Source organism: Manihot esculenta, chromosome 15 (genome assembly GCF_001659605.2).
Source record: "Manihot esculenta cultivar AM560-2 chromosome 15, M.esculenta_v8, whole genome shotgun sequence".
In the NCBI taxonomy this organism is placed as follows: Eukaryota; Viridiplantae; Streptophyta; class Magnoliopsida; order Malpighiales; family Euphorbiaceae; genus Manihot; species Manihot esculenta.
Genome location: NC_035175.2, coordinates 290,698 through 307,868, shown reverse-complemented (window position 1 = coordinate 307,868; position 17,171 = coordinate 290,698). Strand labels below are relative to the sequence as shown.

General features: G+C 36.9%; 2 protein-coding genes across 6 annotated transcripts; both read left to right on the top strand.

Moving 5' to 3' along the window:
• The first annotated feature begins 5,283 nt into the window (after window positions 1–5,283).
• Window positions 5,284–11,142, top strand: LOC110602178 (galactokinase). 2 transcript variants are annotated; one of them, XM_043951495.1, is made up of 14 exons: window positions 5,284–5,354; window positions 5,526–5,747; window positions 6,072–6,256; window positions 6,406–6,452; window positions 6,557–6,651; window positions 6,721–6,803; window positions 7,214–7,282; window positions 7,518–7,703; window positions 8,035–8,169; window positions 8,336–8,470; window positions 8,600–8,670; window positions 8,948–9,025; window positions 9,306–9,447; window positions 9,538–11,142. In XM_043951495.1, exons 2-14 carry the CDS (start codon window positions 5,585–5,587, stop codon window positions 9,646–9,648), a joined length of 1,500 nt encoding a protein of 499 aa, XP_043807430.1. In that variant the 5' UTR covers window positions 5,284–5,354; window positions 5,526–5,584; the 3' UTR covers window positions 9,649–11,142. The 2 variants fall into 2 exon arrangements, with proteins under 2 accessions (XP_043807430.1, XP_021595324.1); XM_021739632.2 differs by lacking the exon at window positions 5,284–5,354 and having other exon boundaries at window positions 5,373–5,747.
• Window positions 11,143–12,886: 1,744 nt separating this feature from the next.
• Window positions 12,887–17,018, top strand: LOC110602375. Of its 4 annotated transcripts, none has more exons than XM_021739876.1 (5): window positions 12,887–13,299; window positions 13,599–14,485; window positions 14,970–15,099; window positions 15,223–15,287; window positions 16,632–17,018. In XM_021739876.1, exons 2-4 carry the CDS (start codon window positions 13,957–13,959, stop codon window positions 15,266–15,268), a joined length of 705 nt encoding a protein of 234 aa, XP_021595568.1. In that variant the 5' UTR covers window positions 12,887–13,299; window positions 13,599–13,956; the 3' UTR covers window positions 15,269–15,287; window positions 16,632–17,018. The 4 variants fall into 4 exon arrangements, with proteins under 4 accessions (XP_021595568.1, XP_021595567.1, XP_021595566.1 ...); XM_021739875.1 differs by having other exon boundaries at window positions 16,627–17,018; XM_021739874.2 differs by lacking the exon at window positions 16,632–17,018 and adding an exon at window positions 15,396–15,648.
• Window positions 17,019–17,171: the final 153 nt, after the last annotated feature.

Sequence of the window (17,171 nt, the reverse complement as noted above, 5' to 3'; positions counted from 1 at the left end):
TCGGCGGCCGAACTTCACCTTCAGCGGCCGAACCTGACTTTCCTTCCTTGGTGCTTTCCTTTCCAAAACTCATTTCCTGTACACGTAAACCCATAAAACATGCTAAAACAATTTAGAAAACATATCGATTACCCTTCTAGAGTAGTCCAACATCCGAGATTCCGCCGGTCGGCAGGAATTTCGATGCCGGACTCTAGCCGGGTATTACAACCATGGGTCTGGTTTGCCGGCAGATGAATCTTCCTCACTGCCTGGGTAATGTCAATTTTCCTTAGGGATTTAGCTATCGCCAGGAGAAAGGCTAAAGCTTCGCCTTGCTCTCTCCTCGGACAGATCCCATCCTTCTTCAACTCCACCCAATAATGCCAACTGGTTTGAAGACGCCCAAAATCTCTCCGCGTCCAATAATGGAGGATAAAAAATTTATTTTCTATCGCTTCAAAGAGGAAGGCATCCGGTAAAAAATGTTCAGAACTTTCAACTACTAAAATACCAGAATTTCTCATTCTTACAAGTACCTAGTTGGTATATGTAACAGCCCGGCCCCGTACGACCGGCCCTGTTACCGCTCACAGCCCGTGACCTTCCTCTGGGCCCAGCCACTGTGAGCAGCTCTTAACATCCTTTCACCCTCACGGGTTCCAGGCAGGATTTGTCCCTCGGGGGAGCCATTACGGCCCGCCCTAGCCCGAGTGGATTTGGCCCAATTCCTTCCTCTGGGAATTAGGTCGCCTCCCCCACTGCTCGAACCCTTGACCTCCCACTTTAAGGGAATAGTCTGGTGAGAGTGAGTACCAATTGTTCCATGGAACCACCATAACCTAGAAGAGTGCACCTGGGAGACGCGGGAGTCTATGCTCCAGCAGTATCCATATTTGTTTTGAGGTTCGTTTCCTCCAGTTTATTTGTTATTTGTTTTCGAATCATTCGAGGACGAATGTGTTTAAGGGGGGGAGAATGTAATACCCGGCTAGAATCCGGCATCGAAATTCCTGTCGTCCGGTGGAATCCGGGGTGTCGGACTTCTAGAGGAGGGCAGGATTTATGTTTTACTATGTGTTATGATGTGTGTTAATATGGTAAAGTCAAATGGAATTAAGTTTTGAGCTGAAATGACCCAAGGCTGATGAGCCAAGTTCGGCCGCCGAAGGTAAGTTCGGCCGCCGAAGGTAAGTTCGGCCGCCGAAGGTAAGTTCGGCCGCCGAAAGTGCCCAATGTTCGGCTGCCGTTGCATGGTTTTGCATGCGTTTCGGCCGCCGAAGCTGAGTCGGCCAGCCAGTGTTTGGGCATCCTTAGTCAGCATTTTGGACAGGTGTTGGCTCCAAACCCTGTCCAGAAGATTGGCCACGTCTCCCATGCTTTATTTGCTCAGTTTGAGCAGCTCATGCACGAGTTAGCTCGTGATTCACAAGAGTTTGAAAGTTTTGACGAAAAACCTAGGTTTTGAGAGTTTGAGAGGGTGAAGAGAGTTGGTTCGTTTCCCTTTGTTCAGGGTGTTTATCTTCTTATTACAGGAGGTAAGTGATGCTTTTGACCCTGTTTCTATGTTTTCTGAAGGTTTTAAGGGAGTTATGGAGAGAGATGCCTGTTTAGGTGATAAATGGTGGTTTTGATGATTTATGCATGTATACAGGATTCTGTGTTATGTTTGATGTGTTTTGTTGGGGTTTTTTAGATAGTTTTGGACCCCTTTGTACATATACATGAGTATATGTGTGTTGAGGAGTTGAGAGTGCATGTGTTGAGAGATGGAAAGAATGGAGGAGCTTGTTTGCCGTCGGGGCTGAGTTCTGGATGAACTCAGGTTCGGCAGCCGAAGGTTCATTCGGCCGCCGAACCTCTTGCATGGTGGCTTAGGCTGCCACAGCTTGCCCCCGCGAGTTTGCATGTTCGGCTCTGTTTAGGGAATTCGGCCGCCGAAGCTTGAGATTCGGCCGCCGAAGGTGCTTGAGTTTCGTCTCTGGAGAAGACGTTCGGCCGCCGAACCCGCCGCCGAAAGTGTTCTGTCCAGCCTTCTTTTGATGCTTTGTATGGATAGTTGAGTGAGTTGAAAGGGATTCTTGGGGAGTGTAATAGAGATATTCAGAAGCTAGTTTGGTCCCTCATTTGCATTTATCTGTATCTGTACAGATCAGAGGAACCAGAGAGAGCAGCAGTGAGTACTGCTCTAGAGTTTTCCGAGCCTGCTCAGTCAGTCAGTCCAGTTAGCCAGAGGTGAGTGGAACTAAACTTAATCTTTTAATTGGAACATGAAATGCTTTTAGCATCAGTCATGCATCATGAGTATATCATAGGTTATGTGCATTAGTATCCACGAATATGTTGCATTGCATAGTTATCTGTTGATGTGAGTAAATGCTGAATGATCCAATAGTCACAGACAGGAAGTCCAGGAGCCTTTGACTACGCCCTGGCAGGTATAGCGAAGTCCAGGAGCCTTTGACTACGCCCTGACAGGTTTATAGTAAAGACCAGGAGCCTTTGACTACGCCCTGGCAATGGTAAGTACAGAGGTGTTATATACACATATACATATATGACAGGAAGACCAGGTGCTCGATTCTACGCCCTGGCACAGAGTTACTGGGACTATGTGGTGACAGGTTTACTCTTGATGTGGTTTATCTGTGTTATGACGCATTCCATGAGATCATGTTTTACTGAGATATTTTACTGTTCTACTCACTGGGCTATAGAGCTCATCCCACTCCCTTAACCCCAGTTTTGCAGGTTCAGTGGTCAGTGTACAGGGACAGTTCAGCAGAGTACAGAAAGAGTAAAAGAGCTTGTAATAGTATAGAGTGGACATGTAAATTGTAAAGAGATGTTATAGTTGTGTATAACGTTAGAGTTGTGCTTGACTTAGTTGTATTGTGTTGTAAAGCTTTTGTTACATACATGATCTGTATATGTATATATGTTTTATAACCAGGCTTAACAGGTATGAGTTAACCCATCTAGAGCAAGCTCTAGTCAGGGGTACAGAGTACAGAGTACAGAGTACAGAGTACAGAGTACCGAGATAGTGCATGCACAGGTTAAGCCTTGGTTCAGCAAATAGTTTTTATTTTCACAGAAAATGTATCATGTATGAGTTTTACAGGTACACAGAGAGTATTGCAGGCTTGCTACGGGTTCTGGCGGCCTTAAGCCGACCTGAATCCTAGCGCCGGTGACGGTCCATTTTGGGGTCGTTACAGTATAGCTCAGAGAAAAGCGCTACATTTGGCTCAATTTGATTGTTAAGGCACACGAACTGAAAAGCTACTAAGATTCTCCAGTCATTGGGATGAAGTTGGGCAACTAAAAGCTTGTAAAACTGGAGGATCTCCACGAAGAAAGGGTCTAGGGGAAATCGGAGGCTCGCCTTCAACTGCTCTTCGGAGACAATGATAATGTCCTTGATAGAAATCAAGTCATTAGCACGAACACGTAAAGAAGGAGCAAAAACCCGAAAAGACTCTCGAGGAATGTGATAAGTATCATACAAACAATCCACGTTGCGCGAAGGCAAACGAGATATCATTGAGTAGACCACCCTCATTCTCTAGAGCCTCCCTCAACGGAACAATTGGGGACCGATGCTCGGATGGGGCCATCAAAGGAGGAACTAGAGATAGAGGCCCCACTAGGAAAAGAGGAGGTGTTCCTATTCATGTTGAAGAAAAAGGAAAATGAAATTACCGTAAGAGAAGTAAAACTGTAAAGAACAGAAACAAAAAGGAAGTTATGGAGCAAATTTCTCTAAAAAGTTGTAAAAGAGAGTAAAAGTAGTGCTTGGGAAAGACGAAGGGCTTTTATGGAACGATTTTAATAGCAAACTTTCAATACGGTACAATAAATATTGCAGTTATCATTGAAAGGTTAGATAGGTGAAATGACGTGAGCAGCAAGAAACTCATCTTGAGGGGCCATGTGCCCTAAACTTCGATGAGAGATACCTTCTTCGAATATGAAGAATCGAAAACTAGTAGAGGGACTTCTAATGTTACGTAACATCCACCAAGGTAAGTCGTGAGTTGTCGCTACTAGGTAGGGACATGTGGCAAGGATAAGACACGGAGAAAGAGAAGACCTAGACACTTTAACACATTGATCATCACTAGAAGACTCGTCCTTCATTCTCAAGGTGATTCTTGTTACGAAGTTACCATTATTATACACATTACGCCTATGATCGCGAGATTTCCGCGTAGGATTCTCACCTGTTGGCTGGTGATGTCTCGTATCAAGCAGACGACCACATTACTGTGGGATTATTAGAAAAATATCATATTCATCTTTACCTCTTGCAGTATAAAAGGAGACAAATTACAGAAATAAAATGACGCCATTCTAAGATACTAAACCTCTCAGTAGTTAGTTACATTTTCTCTACTTGTAGAGATGCTGACTTGAGTGTCGAAATTATTGCCGTGGGCACCTACAACCACTACCTCACATTTCCTCCCTTGCAGTCTCTAACCAATCACAACACAGTTTTATTACAACCTAGTCATCAATCTAATATCAACAACATCTCTAACTAAGAAATTTTATTTTATAATACGAAACTAAATAGTAATTTTTTTTTACGATAATAATCTCATCTGTTGTTTAAAATTTATTAGATACTTAAAATTTTTTTATTATTCTCTTTCTTTGACATATTTCATTTTATGATAAAATAATTTAAATAAATTATTATAAAATTATAAAAATTAATTTTTAAATTAAAAACAATTAAATTTTTTTATTTTAAATAAAAATAATAATTAAAAAAATATCAATTAAATTAAATTTTTGTAAAATTTTTCATTCTCAAATTATAAAACAATAACCGAGTTTATAGAACTTTTTATCTTTTATTATTCATATATTTTCGTAACAATTTATATTAAAATATTATATTGCAATTTTAATTTAAGTTTAATAATTTACATTTTACAAAATCAAACTTATTTATTCATGCATCCATTTAAAAAATTCAGATAACACTATTAAATACAAAACGTTATTTTTTTGTTTAAGGGAGGGATGGGTTGATATGCCTTTACTCATTCCACCGAATCAGACTAAGCAAATACAAAAATTTAGTTGTATTTCATTTATGAAGAAAATATTTCACTGATCTGTGTGCGTAACTAAAATTAAGTGCATTTAATATAAATTTTAATTTTACAATAAAAATGCTAAATTTAAGTTAAAATCATATTAATAATTTACTAAAAAATATAGACATATAAATATTCAATAATCTAATTAACTAGGGAACTTAACTTATAGTAGCATATCAAATTTGTTGGCTGTAAGCAGTTGAGATCACCGTACCGTGTTACACGCCGTGGGTTAAAAGGGGATTTTTCCCAATCGGGGGAAGGAATTGATTTATTATTATCCGTATCTTTATCCTTGATCATCTTTTAATTAATTTTCATCCTTAGATCATCTTTTAATTAATTTTCAAATCGTACTCTCACACTTTTTTCAATTATTATTATTATTTTTTTTCTGGTGATAATCTAATCTAATTCGTGCATCAAAAGGTCAAATTCTTTCAACCCAATTTCATTCCTTTTGGTCCTGGGTGTGATCGACTTCGTCAATGGCCCAACACGAGGAACTTCCCATCCCGATTTACTCTACTTTAGAACCTGTTTATGGGGACGGTTCTCATCTCGAAGAAGCTCAGCTTAGATTTGACAGATTGAAGTCTAAGTTTCTCGAAGTCTTTGGACACCCCCCTGATGTCTATGCTCGATCACCAGGTCTAATTTCGACACCTCTCTCTCTCTCTCTTCAATTTTCTGTTTGGTGGCTGGGAAAATGACGCTACAGAACTAAATTATAATACCTTGATAAGTGGAATTGAAAGTCCTTTGTCCGATTTATTTACGAGTTATTTAATTTTAAGGGGGAAAAATTGAAAAGGAGACGAACTTTTGTCTGCTTGATGAGAAATTATGTTATTACTTTTTTCCCCATCATGTCCTTTTTATTTTGAGATGAGATGAATAGTAGTGTTAATGGATTTGGATAATTGCTGGAAAATCGATTTGTTGGTGATTGATCTGTTTTTATCTGAGACGCAGGTAGAGTGAACTTGATTGGAGAGCACATTGACTATGAAGGTTACTCGGTACTGCCGATGGCAATCCGGCAAGACACCATCGTTGCCATCCGCAAGCATGACGCCGGAGAGGCTCAAAAGTTTATTCGAATAGCTAACGTTAATGACAAGTACACCCTGTGTACTTATCCTGCTGATCCTTACCAGGTCTTAACCAATCTTGGCCGGTGCATGGATTCTGCGTGCTTATCTAAAAATACTGATTTTGGATTATGTCGTCCCATAACATGTATGTGAATGCCGGTCTGGATGTTTTTTTTTCCCACTTAATTGCTGCCCTAATATTCGCTATGCAGGAAATTGACTTGAAAAATCATAGATGGGGCCATTATTTCATCTGCGGGTAAGAGTAAAAATCTGTACTTTTTGTCCCTTTTATTGTGTAACTTTCTGCAATGTGCTGAAATTGATAGTAGTATGATTGTTTTGAGTTTGTGTGCTCTCCAGGTACAAAGGCTACTATGCATATGCCAAGTCAAAAGGTGTGGACGTTGGTGTGCCAGTAGGACTTGATGTTCTTGTTGATGGAACCGTCCCAACAGGTTTATTGCTTATTGAAATTGATTTTTCTTTTCCAAATTAACAAAAGCTAATTAGCTTTCATTGTCTAGGCTCTGGTCTATCAAGCTCTGCAGCATTTGTCTGTTCTTCTACAATTGCTATTATGGCTGCTTTTAGTGTGAACTTTCCAAAGGTATACCACTTGATCAACTTTATAAGCGCATAGCAGTTGATTAAAGTTGAACCATTCTCATAAAATGAATTATTTTTCCAACCAAAGAACCCTCTCTTTTCTTTCTTTTTGGCTTTTAATTGTTGATGGTTGTGAGTATGTTGAGTGCTGTTTGATGGGAATACTATTTCCTCTGATGCTGGCTAATGCTACTATACACCTCTCCAGATTTTTTACTCTGATTCCATATCAAAATTTTGGATATGTCTTCTAGAGTCTAGATAGTGGATAATATATGTTTACAGAGGAGCTAATGAAGAGCTTGGCCATGCAGATTTCTTTTATATCCATCCACTTACTTTTCTTTCTTTTTCATCTCTTTTTCCCCTTCTTCTTATAAATGGACTATAACATTGTTCTCTCATTTACAGAAAGAAATTGCCCAACTTACATGCGAGTGTGAAAGGCACATTGGAACACAATCTGGAGGAATGGACCAGGTTATATTTATTCTTATAAGTCTTCTTACACTTCTATTGCATTTTGATGCTGCTGTTGTCTTTACCTGTCAATAATTTTTTTATCTTGTTGTTACTTAAAAAAAAAAAAATTCAAATCTAATTGAGGACTCAGTGCTTCTTTTGGTCAACAACAAGTGTAATGTGTTGGTTTTTGGACTGTAATCACATTGTAATGTATTGCATAGAGCTATTCTGAATTTGTTTTCCTTGACAGGCAATCTCTGTCATGGCCAGAACTGGGTTTGCGGAGCTGATTGATTTCAACCCTATTCGTGCCACTGACGTGCAACTTCCTGTTGGTGGGACTTTTGTAATTGCACATTCTTTGGCAGAATCTCAGAAGGCTGTCACTGCTGCTACAAATTACAACAACAGAGTTGTTGAATGTCGACTAGCTGCTGTAAGCATCATTTTCCTGTGTGTAATTTGTTTGTCTTTTAGTTATTGTTTCTTGTTTTCATATTGGATCATTCTTTCAGTAAAATCTTCCTTTTTTCTGAAGAAATATCTAAGTAGCTGTGCTTGGAATTTACAGTTTTAAACGACTATACATGAATTTATGCTAAAATAATGGCACACTTCATAATGGAACTCTCCTAACTGGCTCGCTGTAAAGCAAAAGAAGAAAATGGATCCATATCCTCACAAGTTGCTACTTGCAAATGTTCGTCACCTTTGCCATACATATAAGATGTTCATTCTTTTATTGCTCTTTTGTGATATTTCTTCAGATTGTACTTGCAATAAAGCTTGGAATGAAACCAGAAGATGCAAGATCAAAAGTGAAAACCCTTTCGGATGTTGAGGGGTTGTGCATCACATTTGCCAGTAGTCATGGTTCTTCTGATCCAGTTGTTGCTGTTAAGGTATGTGTCATTATGCTATTTGATATGATCATGATGACGTTCCCATCTTGGTTGACGTTGGATGATATGTTGAAGATACTTTCTTGATACATACACAATACCTTGTCATTGCCTTAATAATTGTTGGTCCTTATACCAGATTATCACTCCTCTCTTTATCCTGCAGGAATTTTTGAAAGAGGAACCATATACAGCTGAAGAAATTGAGAAAATCACCGAGGAAAGCCTGCTAACAATTTTCAGCAATTCGCCAACTTCATTGGATGTTTTAAAAGCGGCCAAACACTACAAGTTACATCAGGTCTATATGTTCTCTGTCAATTATCATTCTGTACTTAGAGAAGGTATCGTTGATTCATTTTGGCTCCTTTTTGGAGCCAATATTGCACTTTAGATTGGATGATAATTTTAATTTGCATCCTTTGTTTAGAGGGCTGCACATGTTTACTCTGAAGCAAGGAGGGTACATGCTTTCAAGGACACTGTATCATCAAATTTAAGGTATGCGTTTAAAACCTCACTGAATTTTTGATAAATGCTTCATGGGAATTCATTGCATTTTGTATGAATTTTTACTGTTATGTAAAGCTGATTTTTGGTCATATGGTTTGCATGGTACGGTATGGAACAAATATTTTGTTGGAGGAAAAAGAAGTTTCTTTTCTTGCTTTTTCCTTTGAATTTATCAGCTCTTTTTGTTCAGCTATTCGGTGATCTCATAAATTTATACATATTATAAATTGGAGTTAAGCTTAACTCCTGAAATTTTTTTTGGCAGTGATGAGGACAAGTTAAAGAAGTTGGGTGACCTTATGAATGACAGCCATTACAGCTGCAGTGTTCTATATGAGTGCAGGTACAAATTTGAATTTCAAGTTCAGTTTCCAAAAATGGGCATGATTCTTGTCATACTAAATCTATAAAAGGTGTGAATAAGCTGCTTCCTTCAATATGCTTGGAAGCCCAAAAAGAGTAGAGGATATAGTATGCTTGGTTCTGTGTCTTTTGGCATGTAAATGTGGACATTGCTCAACTGCTTTGGCCATTTCATTCTATGTCTTTATGTGCCTGCAGTTCAGTGTCTTTTCTGTAGAATGCTAATTGTGTTTAATCTGTCTTTCCTCGCTGGTTAACAGCTGCCCAGAGTTGGAAGAACTTGTAAAAGTTTGCAGGGAGCACGGTGCTTTAGGTGCAAGGCTTACGGGTGCTGGATGGGGTGGTTGTGCTGTAGCTTTGGTTAAAGAGTCCATTGTCCCACAGTTTATCATCAATTTGAAGGTAGTTTGACATTTTATTAACAGTAAATTCCCCCTGGCCCTTCTTTACCTTTTTGTGCCATATATAGTAACATTCCTGAACTCTTGTCAGGAAAATTTCTTCCAAGCAAGGATTGACAAAGGTGTAATCAATAAGAACGATCTTGGCCTTTATGTTTTTGCTTCAAAGCCATCAAGTGGAGCTGCTATTTTCAAGATTTAACATCCGCCAATTGTTTGCTCTTTGGCACATTGTCAGATCTTGTTTTATTTGTCTGAGAAGACTCTGATTTAGTTTAACAGAATAAAATTCTATGCTATGCTGCATTCCCCTGGCCCTTCTTTACCTCTTTGTGTCATATATAGTAACATTCCTGAACTCTTGTCAGGAAAATTTCTTCCAAGCAAGGATTGACAAAGGTGTAATCAATAAGAATGATCTTGGCCTTTATGTTTTTGCTTCAAAGCCATCAAGTGGAGCTGCTATTTTCAAGATTTAACATCCGCCAATTGTTTGCTCTTTGGCACATTGTCAGATCTTGTTTTATTTGTCTGAGAAGACTCTGATTTAGTTTAACAGAATAAAATTTTATGCTGCTTTCCCCTGGTCCTTCTTTACCTTTTTGTGCCATATATAGTATTCTTTACCTTTTTGTGTCATATATAGTAACATTCCTGAACTCTTGTCAGGAAAATTTCTTCCAAGCAAGGATTGACAAAGGTGTAATCAATAAGAACGATCTTGGCCTTTATGTTTTTGCTTCAAAGCCATCAAGTGGAGCTGCTATTTTCAAAATTTAACATCCGCCATTTGTTTGCTCTTTGGCACATTGTCAGATCTTATTTTATTTGTCTGAGAAGACTCTGATTTAGTTTAATAGAATAAAATTCTATGCTGCGTCCTCTTGGCCCTTCTTTACCTTTTTGTGCCATATGTAGTAACATTCCTGAACTCTTGTCAGGAAAATTTCTTCCAAGCAAGGATTGACAAAGGTGTAATCAATAAGAATGATCTTGGCCTTTATGTTTTTGCTTCAAAGCCATCAAGTGGAGCTGCTATTTTCAAGATTTAACATCCGCCAATTGTTTGCTCTTTGGCACATTGTCAGATCTTGTTTTATTTGTCTGAGAAGACTCTGATTTAATTTAACAGAATAAAATTCTATGCTGTGTCCCCCTGGCCCTTCTTTACCTTTTTGTGCCATATATAGTAACATTCCTGAACTCGTGTCAGAAAAATTTCTTCCAAGCAAGGATTGACAAAGGTGTAATCAATAAGAACGATCTTGGCCTTTATGTTTTTGCTTCAAAGCCATCAAGTGGAGCTGCTATTTTCAAGATTTAACATCCGCCACTTGTTTGCTCTTTGGCACATTGTCAGATCTTGTTTTATTTGTATGAGAATACTCTGATTTAGTTTAACAAAATAAAATTCTATGCTGCGTCCCCTGGCCCTTCTTTACCTTTTTGTGCCATATATAGTAACATTCCTGAACTCTTGTCAGGAAAATTTCTTCCAAGCAAGGATTGACAAAGGTGTAATCAATAAGAACGATCTTGGCTTTTATGTTTTTGCTTCAAAGCCATCAAGTGGAGCTGCTATTTTCAAGATTTAACATCCGCCAATTGTTTGCTCTTTGGCACATTGTCAGATCTTGTTTTATTTGTCTGAGAAGACTCTGATTTAGTTTAACAGAATAAAATTCTATGCTGCGTTGTAAGTAACTTTTCCAAATTAAATACTCATTTAATTCGGCAAAAATAAATTAACTATCATCTTTTTATCTGTCCTAAGTTATAGATACTTTATCTTTTGAGATGCTAATTTCTTTATTAGCTTATTAAATAGTTAATATTAAGGGAAAATTATCATTTAGTTTCTATGTTATGGAGAAATTTACTGATTGATTTCTTGATTTTAAAAAATATATTAAAATATTCTTGATATTTTAAAAAGTCTACTAGGTAGTTTTTTTTGTTAATTTTAATTGTTAAATATTGTAAATAAGTCTAAATTATTTTCGATATAGAGAGATTAATTAGTAAATTTTTTTAAAAATTTGAGAGATTAACTGATAAATTTTTTAAAATTATAGGGATTAATAAAATTAATGGAGGTATTCTATAGTAATTTTTTAAAATTGAGAGATTAATTAGTGAGTTTATTTATATTATAAAGACTAAATATTAATTTTTTTAATATTAATTATACTTTTCTTTGTAAAAGATTTAAGTAAAAACTTAATAATTTAAAATCTTAGGATGGAGATGGAGAGTAATTTTTTTCTTCAACATTCACTTGCGAGCAGAAAAAATCCATTGCCATTTCGAAAGTAAATAGTTAATGTAGCAAAAATTATAATAATGACGTTAAACAGGATCGTGGCACTAATAGGTCTTGTAGGAGAATTGGAATTGGACCAGCAAGGCATCGACCACCGTGCATATCCTATCAGGATGGGCCATGGTGGACACTTGATAAATCCAATTGCACGCACTTCCGCTTGCAACCTAATGCCCATTACTCGCCAGCCTGAATCGAAAAATTTGAATATGGTTTCCGAGTATAAGCCTTGAAGCACGTAGTACATGCCCATCTCACTCTCAGTCTCTTACGATTGAAAGGGTAGCTTTGTACATATCAAAACTCTAAATTATTGGAGCCAAAAATTTCAGATACATCGGGGTTTGTCAAAAAGAGGCTTCCCACCTACAAAACAATCAACGTTTTCAATTAAATTTCATAGGTCCTACCATAACCATAGCAACAGCTCCAACTCCAAGGCTGATTTTTATTGGATGCAGCAGCTGCTTTTGTTTTTCATATGCATGTTTCTCTTTGCTGCTCATTGTTGAGTTAGGTAATGAATCTTTATAAATATGAAGAGCTATTGAAAGAAACTCTTCCAAGTCTACTTTACAAGAAATTCTTATTTAATATGGAAACCACATATAAGGACAGTTCACATAGATTATAATATGAATTTATCATATGTAACTAACTGGTAATGAAAAAACAACAGCATTTTCTTATAAAGGAACCAGATTAGATTAATACCTGCAACAATGCTCTTTAAATAAAAGTCTTAATTTCAAAAATAAAATAAAAGACTTTGGTTAATCACTTTGTAACTTTTAAATTAAATATTTATGTTAAATTTCACTCTCTCTCTCTATTTAAAAATTCCTTTCTTATAGTAAAAAATAATAATAACCGAATCCATAAAGATAGTGTTATAAAAAAAAATCCATAATTAGAGTGTGATTTTAATTATATTTTTAGACTTAAATGAAGTGGGTCAATTCAAATTCTCCCGAAAATTATTAATCAGATAATTTTGATAAAAAACATTGATAAATCGTAAAATAGCAAAAAAATAATAATAATAAAGTGTCGGTGAAGCTTACATGGAGGACAGCTTCACATGCTTCGTTTCCGTTTCGCTGTACTTTATATGACACGCATCGAGAAAACAGAGCAGAGATGGGAGAGCTCAGAGCTCCAGAACTTCTGCTGTCCGTCCTTTTCTTCTCCTTGTATACATATATATATATATATATATTTTAATTACTTTTAATTTAGTATTTTTTATATATAAATAAATATTTTTCATATTCCAACGTATCAAAAGTCCAGTAGTTTCCCGGTTATCCTCCTTCCTTCCTCTACCTGAATCCATCTTGCTCGTGTCCATTCCTTATCTCTCGCTGCTTTCCATTCTCTTCCTCTCTCCAAAAACTGTCTCCTATATTTATTTATATATATTATAATCCGATCCGCATTCGTCTTTTTCAGGCTATCATTTTTTTTTGGTAGCCTCCATCTTTCCTCTTGCCCACATCGGATCTGGGATTTTCTTGCTTTCTCTTCAAGGTATTTGGGTGCTTTTAATTTTTTTTTTTTATTCACAGCCTTTAATGCATTGTTGTGATGCCTTTCTTCCTGCTTTTGTTTGGCTGCAATCTGCTTCTTGCGGGTTTATTTGATTGTGTTTCTTTTTTTTTTCCTGTTGATTTTGTAAGCCTTAAATTTCGTTCCTTGCCTTATTTGTAAGGGTTCCTGATTCTAATGTCAAAGCTGCGTTCTGGGTTCACCTTTTTTAAAAGCAATGCAACTTATTTCACATTTTACATTGGTGTGATTGACTTTGTATTTTTATTAATCAAATGCAGGGTTTGTCAATCCCGGGGTTGTATTTGGAGATTTGCTCTATGGGGATTTGTTGCTAATCTCTGGTTGATTATTTATGGGAAGGCAACACAGACGTGAAAAATAAGTTACTTTTGCGAGTATTGAAGATTGATAAGCTCTATTGCAAGTTAAAACTGGAAAGTGTTGTCTACTTAATGAAGTTGGATATTTTTATTGTTAATGTTCGCCGTAAGATATAACTTGTCTTGTAAATTTTCAATTTCCTGAAATGGGTTGACTCTGAGGATTGAATTATTTAAATAGTTTGTGTATATAGGGGCGGTAGTCATTTGATGAGCAGCGAGTAGTTAAAAATCAGAGTGGGCGTGACAGCTAGAAATGGATCATATAATTCTAAAAGACAGGGATTTTGAGGTTGATCTTGAAAATGGAGCGAGAGCTAGTGAGGAAGATCAAAGTAAAGAGACTGTTTCTGGTGTAAGAAAACAAGCGAAGGAGTTGCTTGCTAAGATTTGTGGCATTTTTGTTGATGGCACAATGAAGGGTGAAAACGGGTTAAATCTATGCCCTGATGGACCAAATTCAAATGGGGTTATTGGGGAGCAAGTAAAATTAGATGGAGAAAGAACCGTTGGTCATGTAGGGAAGAAAGTGGTAAAGGAGAAGCGTAAAAAGATGAGCAATAAGAAGGCTTCCAAACCTCCTAGGCCTCCAAAAGGTCCATCACTGGATGCTGCTGACCAGAAGTTGATCAAGGAGATTATGGAACTTGCTATGCTGAAGCGCGCAAGGGCTGAGCAAATGAAAGCCATGAAGAAAATGAAAGCAGCAAAAGCATCATCATCAAATAGCTATGTGTTTGCAATGGTGTTCACAATTCTCTTCTGTATAGTGATAATATTTCAAGGTAATTCTTGAAGCTTTTCTTTTTATATCAAGTCATCAATGTTTTAGCATTGATGTTGTTAGCTTGGCTGGTTAACAAATTTAACCTCCTTTCAATGTCCAGCTGAAACTTCCAAGTCTCATGCCATTTAAGTGTTGCCTCTGATTAACCTATATGCAGGATATCTTTTGGATTATTCTATTGCAGTAGTACAGTCTCACTCATCTTTTTTCCTGTTTTCTTTTAATTGTTTTGACCTTTTTGTTTCATTCCACTGCCCAGAAAAAAAGATTTTGAAATCCTGACTCTATTTCAATATATATTTTTTTCCCTTTTATGTGAATTCCTTTTAACAATTCTAAATGATTATTTAATTTGTTTGGCTTCCGGTCCTTGCTAGAGATCTCAATTGGTTCTCAGGATCCGAATTCTTTAAATGATTTTTTAAAAATATATTTATATCTGATAACTTTTCTCCATATATTGTTGGAATTTGCTTTTGCAGCAACGTCATCAAGGGTTACACCTGTAAGTGTACGAGGATCAGAAACACCTGAGAGTAGTTTGATTGCAGTTCAGCACTTTGGGAATCCATCTGCAAGTGTTCCAAATGAACATGCTTCTGAGTCTCCCAAGTATGTTACTATTCATATTAACTGGAGAACTACCTTCTGTGCCTATGATATCTTACCCTTTAGTTTGCATTGTATATTACATTCATTGGTAAATAACTCAGTATTTTATATGATATTTTGCAGTTACATAAAGCCAATAGCTGGTTTTGATCCTCCCGTAAATCTATGAAGTGCTGTGGGATAAAACGGTGAGATCTTGATGTTATATAGGCAAGCTTCCATTTGAGAAAGAATATTACCAGTCCATTGCAGTTCTCATGCAAGCATTATATGATTTTAACTTTTTGTGTCAGCAGCCCTCTGAAATTGAAGTTTGGTGGGTAATTTATGTCCGCTATGTAAAATCTTTTAAAGTGGGGAGTGAGGTAAATTAGCAAATGAGTTTCTTAGTGGATTGTAAAGGAAATGGGCGCCAGGTTTATAGGCCATGCTGCTTTTGTACACAGAAGTTGCCTCCTCTGCAACTAAGCCAGCTAAGTGATACAATCAATGTGTGGTTATGCAAGTTGCTCATAAAATGAAATTCAGAATGGAGTTATTTACCAAGTAGTTTGGTGGAATAAGTGATTTGCATATTTAATTATTTTATGTGTGTTGAACTTGAGATTTACTGGGTTCTACGGATATATGAAATGCTTTTTACCAGCTGCATATTTGTATGCATGTGTTGTCCGATTTTGGAGCGGAGATTGTTAGTGGTTGGTTCGATTAGATTAGGATAATCAATCAAGTATGTCACAATATTTGTTGCGGTTCACATAGTAGATGTCATGGTTATGTCTTCTTCTTAAAACTTTTGGGTTGCTGTTGCCTTTTGGTGACCAATGGCTTATGATCCTCTTTTGCCCAACTTGGCATTGTTTTTATTTTTAGTTCTGCTTGTGCGCTCGCACGTGTATATGTACATATAATTGGAACACAGTAGAGCGGCATGTGGCAATGGGGTTCATCAAGCCAGCTTTTGCCCTCTTTAATAAGCATGTTCAATTGTTGATTAAAGAGATATTTTCACATGTAGTAGCACATTGGTTGTTGGCTTAATTGCTGTGGGGGAGACAACTCCCTTGTCTGCAGCAAGCTTCCAGATTCTTCTGATATTTACAACCGAAGATGAATCGAATCTGAATTATGAAGGACACCTTGGTATTTTCTTATTTATTTTGGTGCTTTTGTTCTTACCATTCCTTGAAGTTCTAAGATTAAAAAATTCCATGTGGACTGAATCTTTTGCTGTATATAAGTTTATGAAGCTGATGGCCGATAATCGAATCAGTAGAATAATCCGGGAATTTTTGTTGTCGAACAAAATAAAAACGTAGCCTTAACCAAATAACACGGAAGAACCTGATCAAGTATTAGCAATCAATTGATGATGGCTACTGTTACATCGTAATAGTTTAGTTTTCTGCTAGTATTCAATGCTAGTTTTGAGTATAATGCATATAGGTCAAAAGCAGAAAAAAGCTTGCGTCATTTGTCTGTAATTTACTCCCTTGCTTAATTATCTGGTTTATGGCTTTCCATCAGTGTAGATGCTGACACTTTGTCCGAAAAGTAACGTGCTGCTGATTTAAGTGAAACAAATGACTAAACATCATAAATTCCAAAGCTGTGTTTGTAATTGGCGTATGACATTAGATGGCTATGGCTTAAAGATAAAGGAGATGGCTAACGGAATAGCATCAACTAGAAAGGTGAAAGAGACATGAAACTGCTTTATCCATGATAGTCTTGGAGGGATGATGCCTATGCTACTGCTATTTGCTTATACCATAATACGAATTTTCATAGCTTTATGTATAATATATATATATATGTTCGTACTTATTTATTGTACTGTTGCCCAAGAAATCCATCACTTCTGCCCGTTTTATTTATTTATTTATTATCAATATTGAACTATATTTTATTTGTGGCCAGCTTTATTTTCTATTTTTGCCACTTCTCTCTTTTCAAAACCTGAACTTGGCTCCATGGACATAATTCCTCCTCTGTCTAGCCCCTGTACTTGATTTTTCTTTTTCCCTTTGTTGGGTACCAAGGCTTGCAAAGCAGAGCTAGCCTGTACTCCT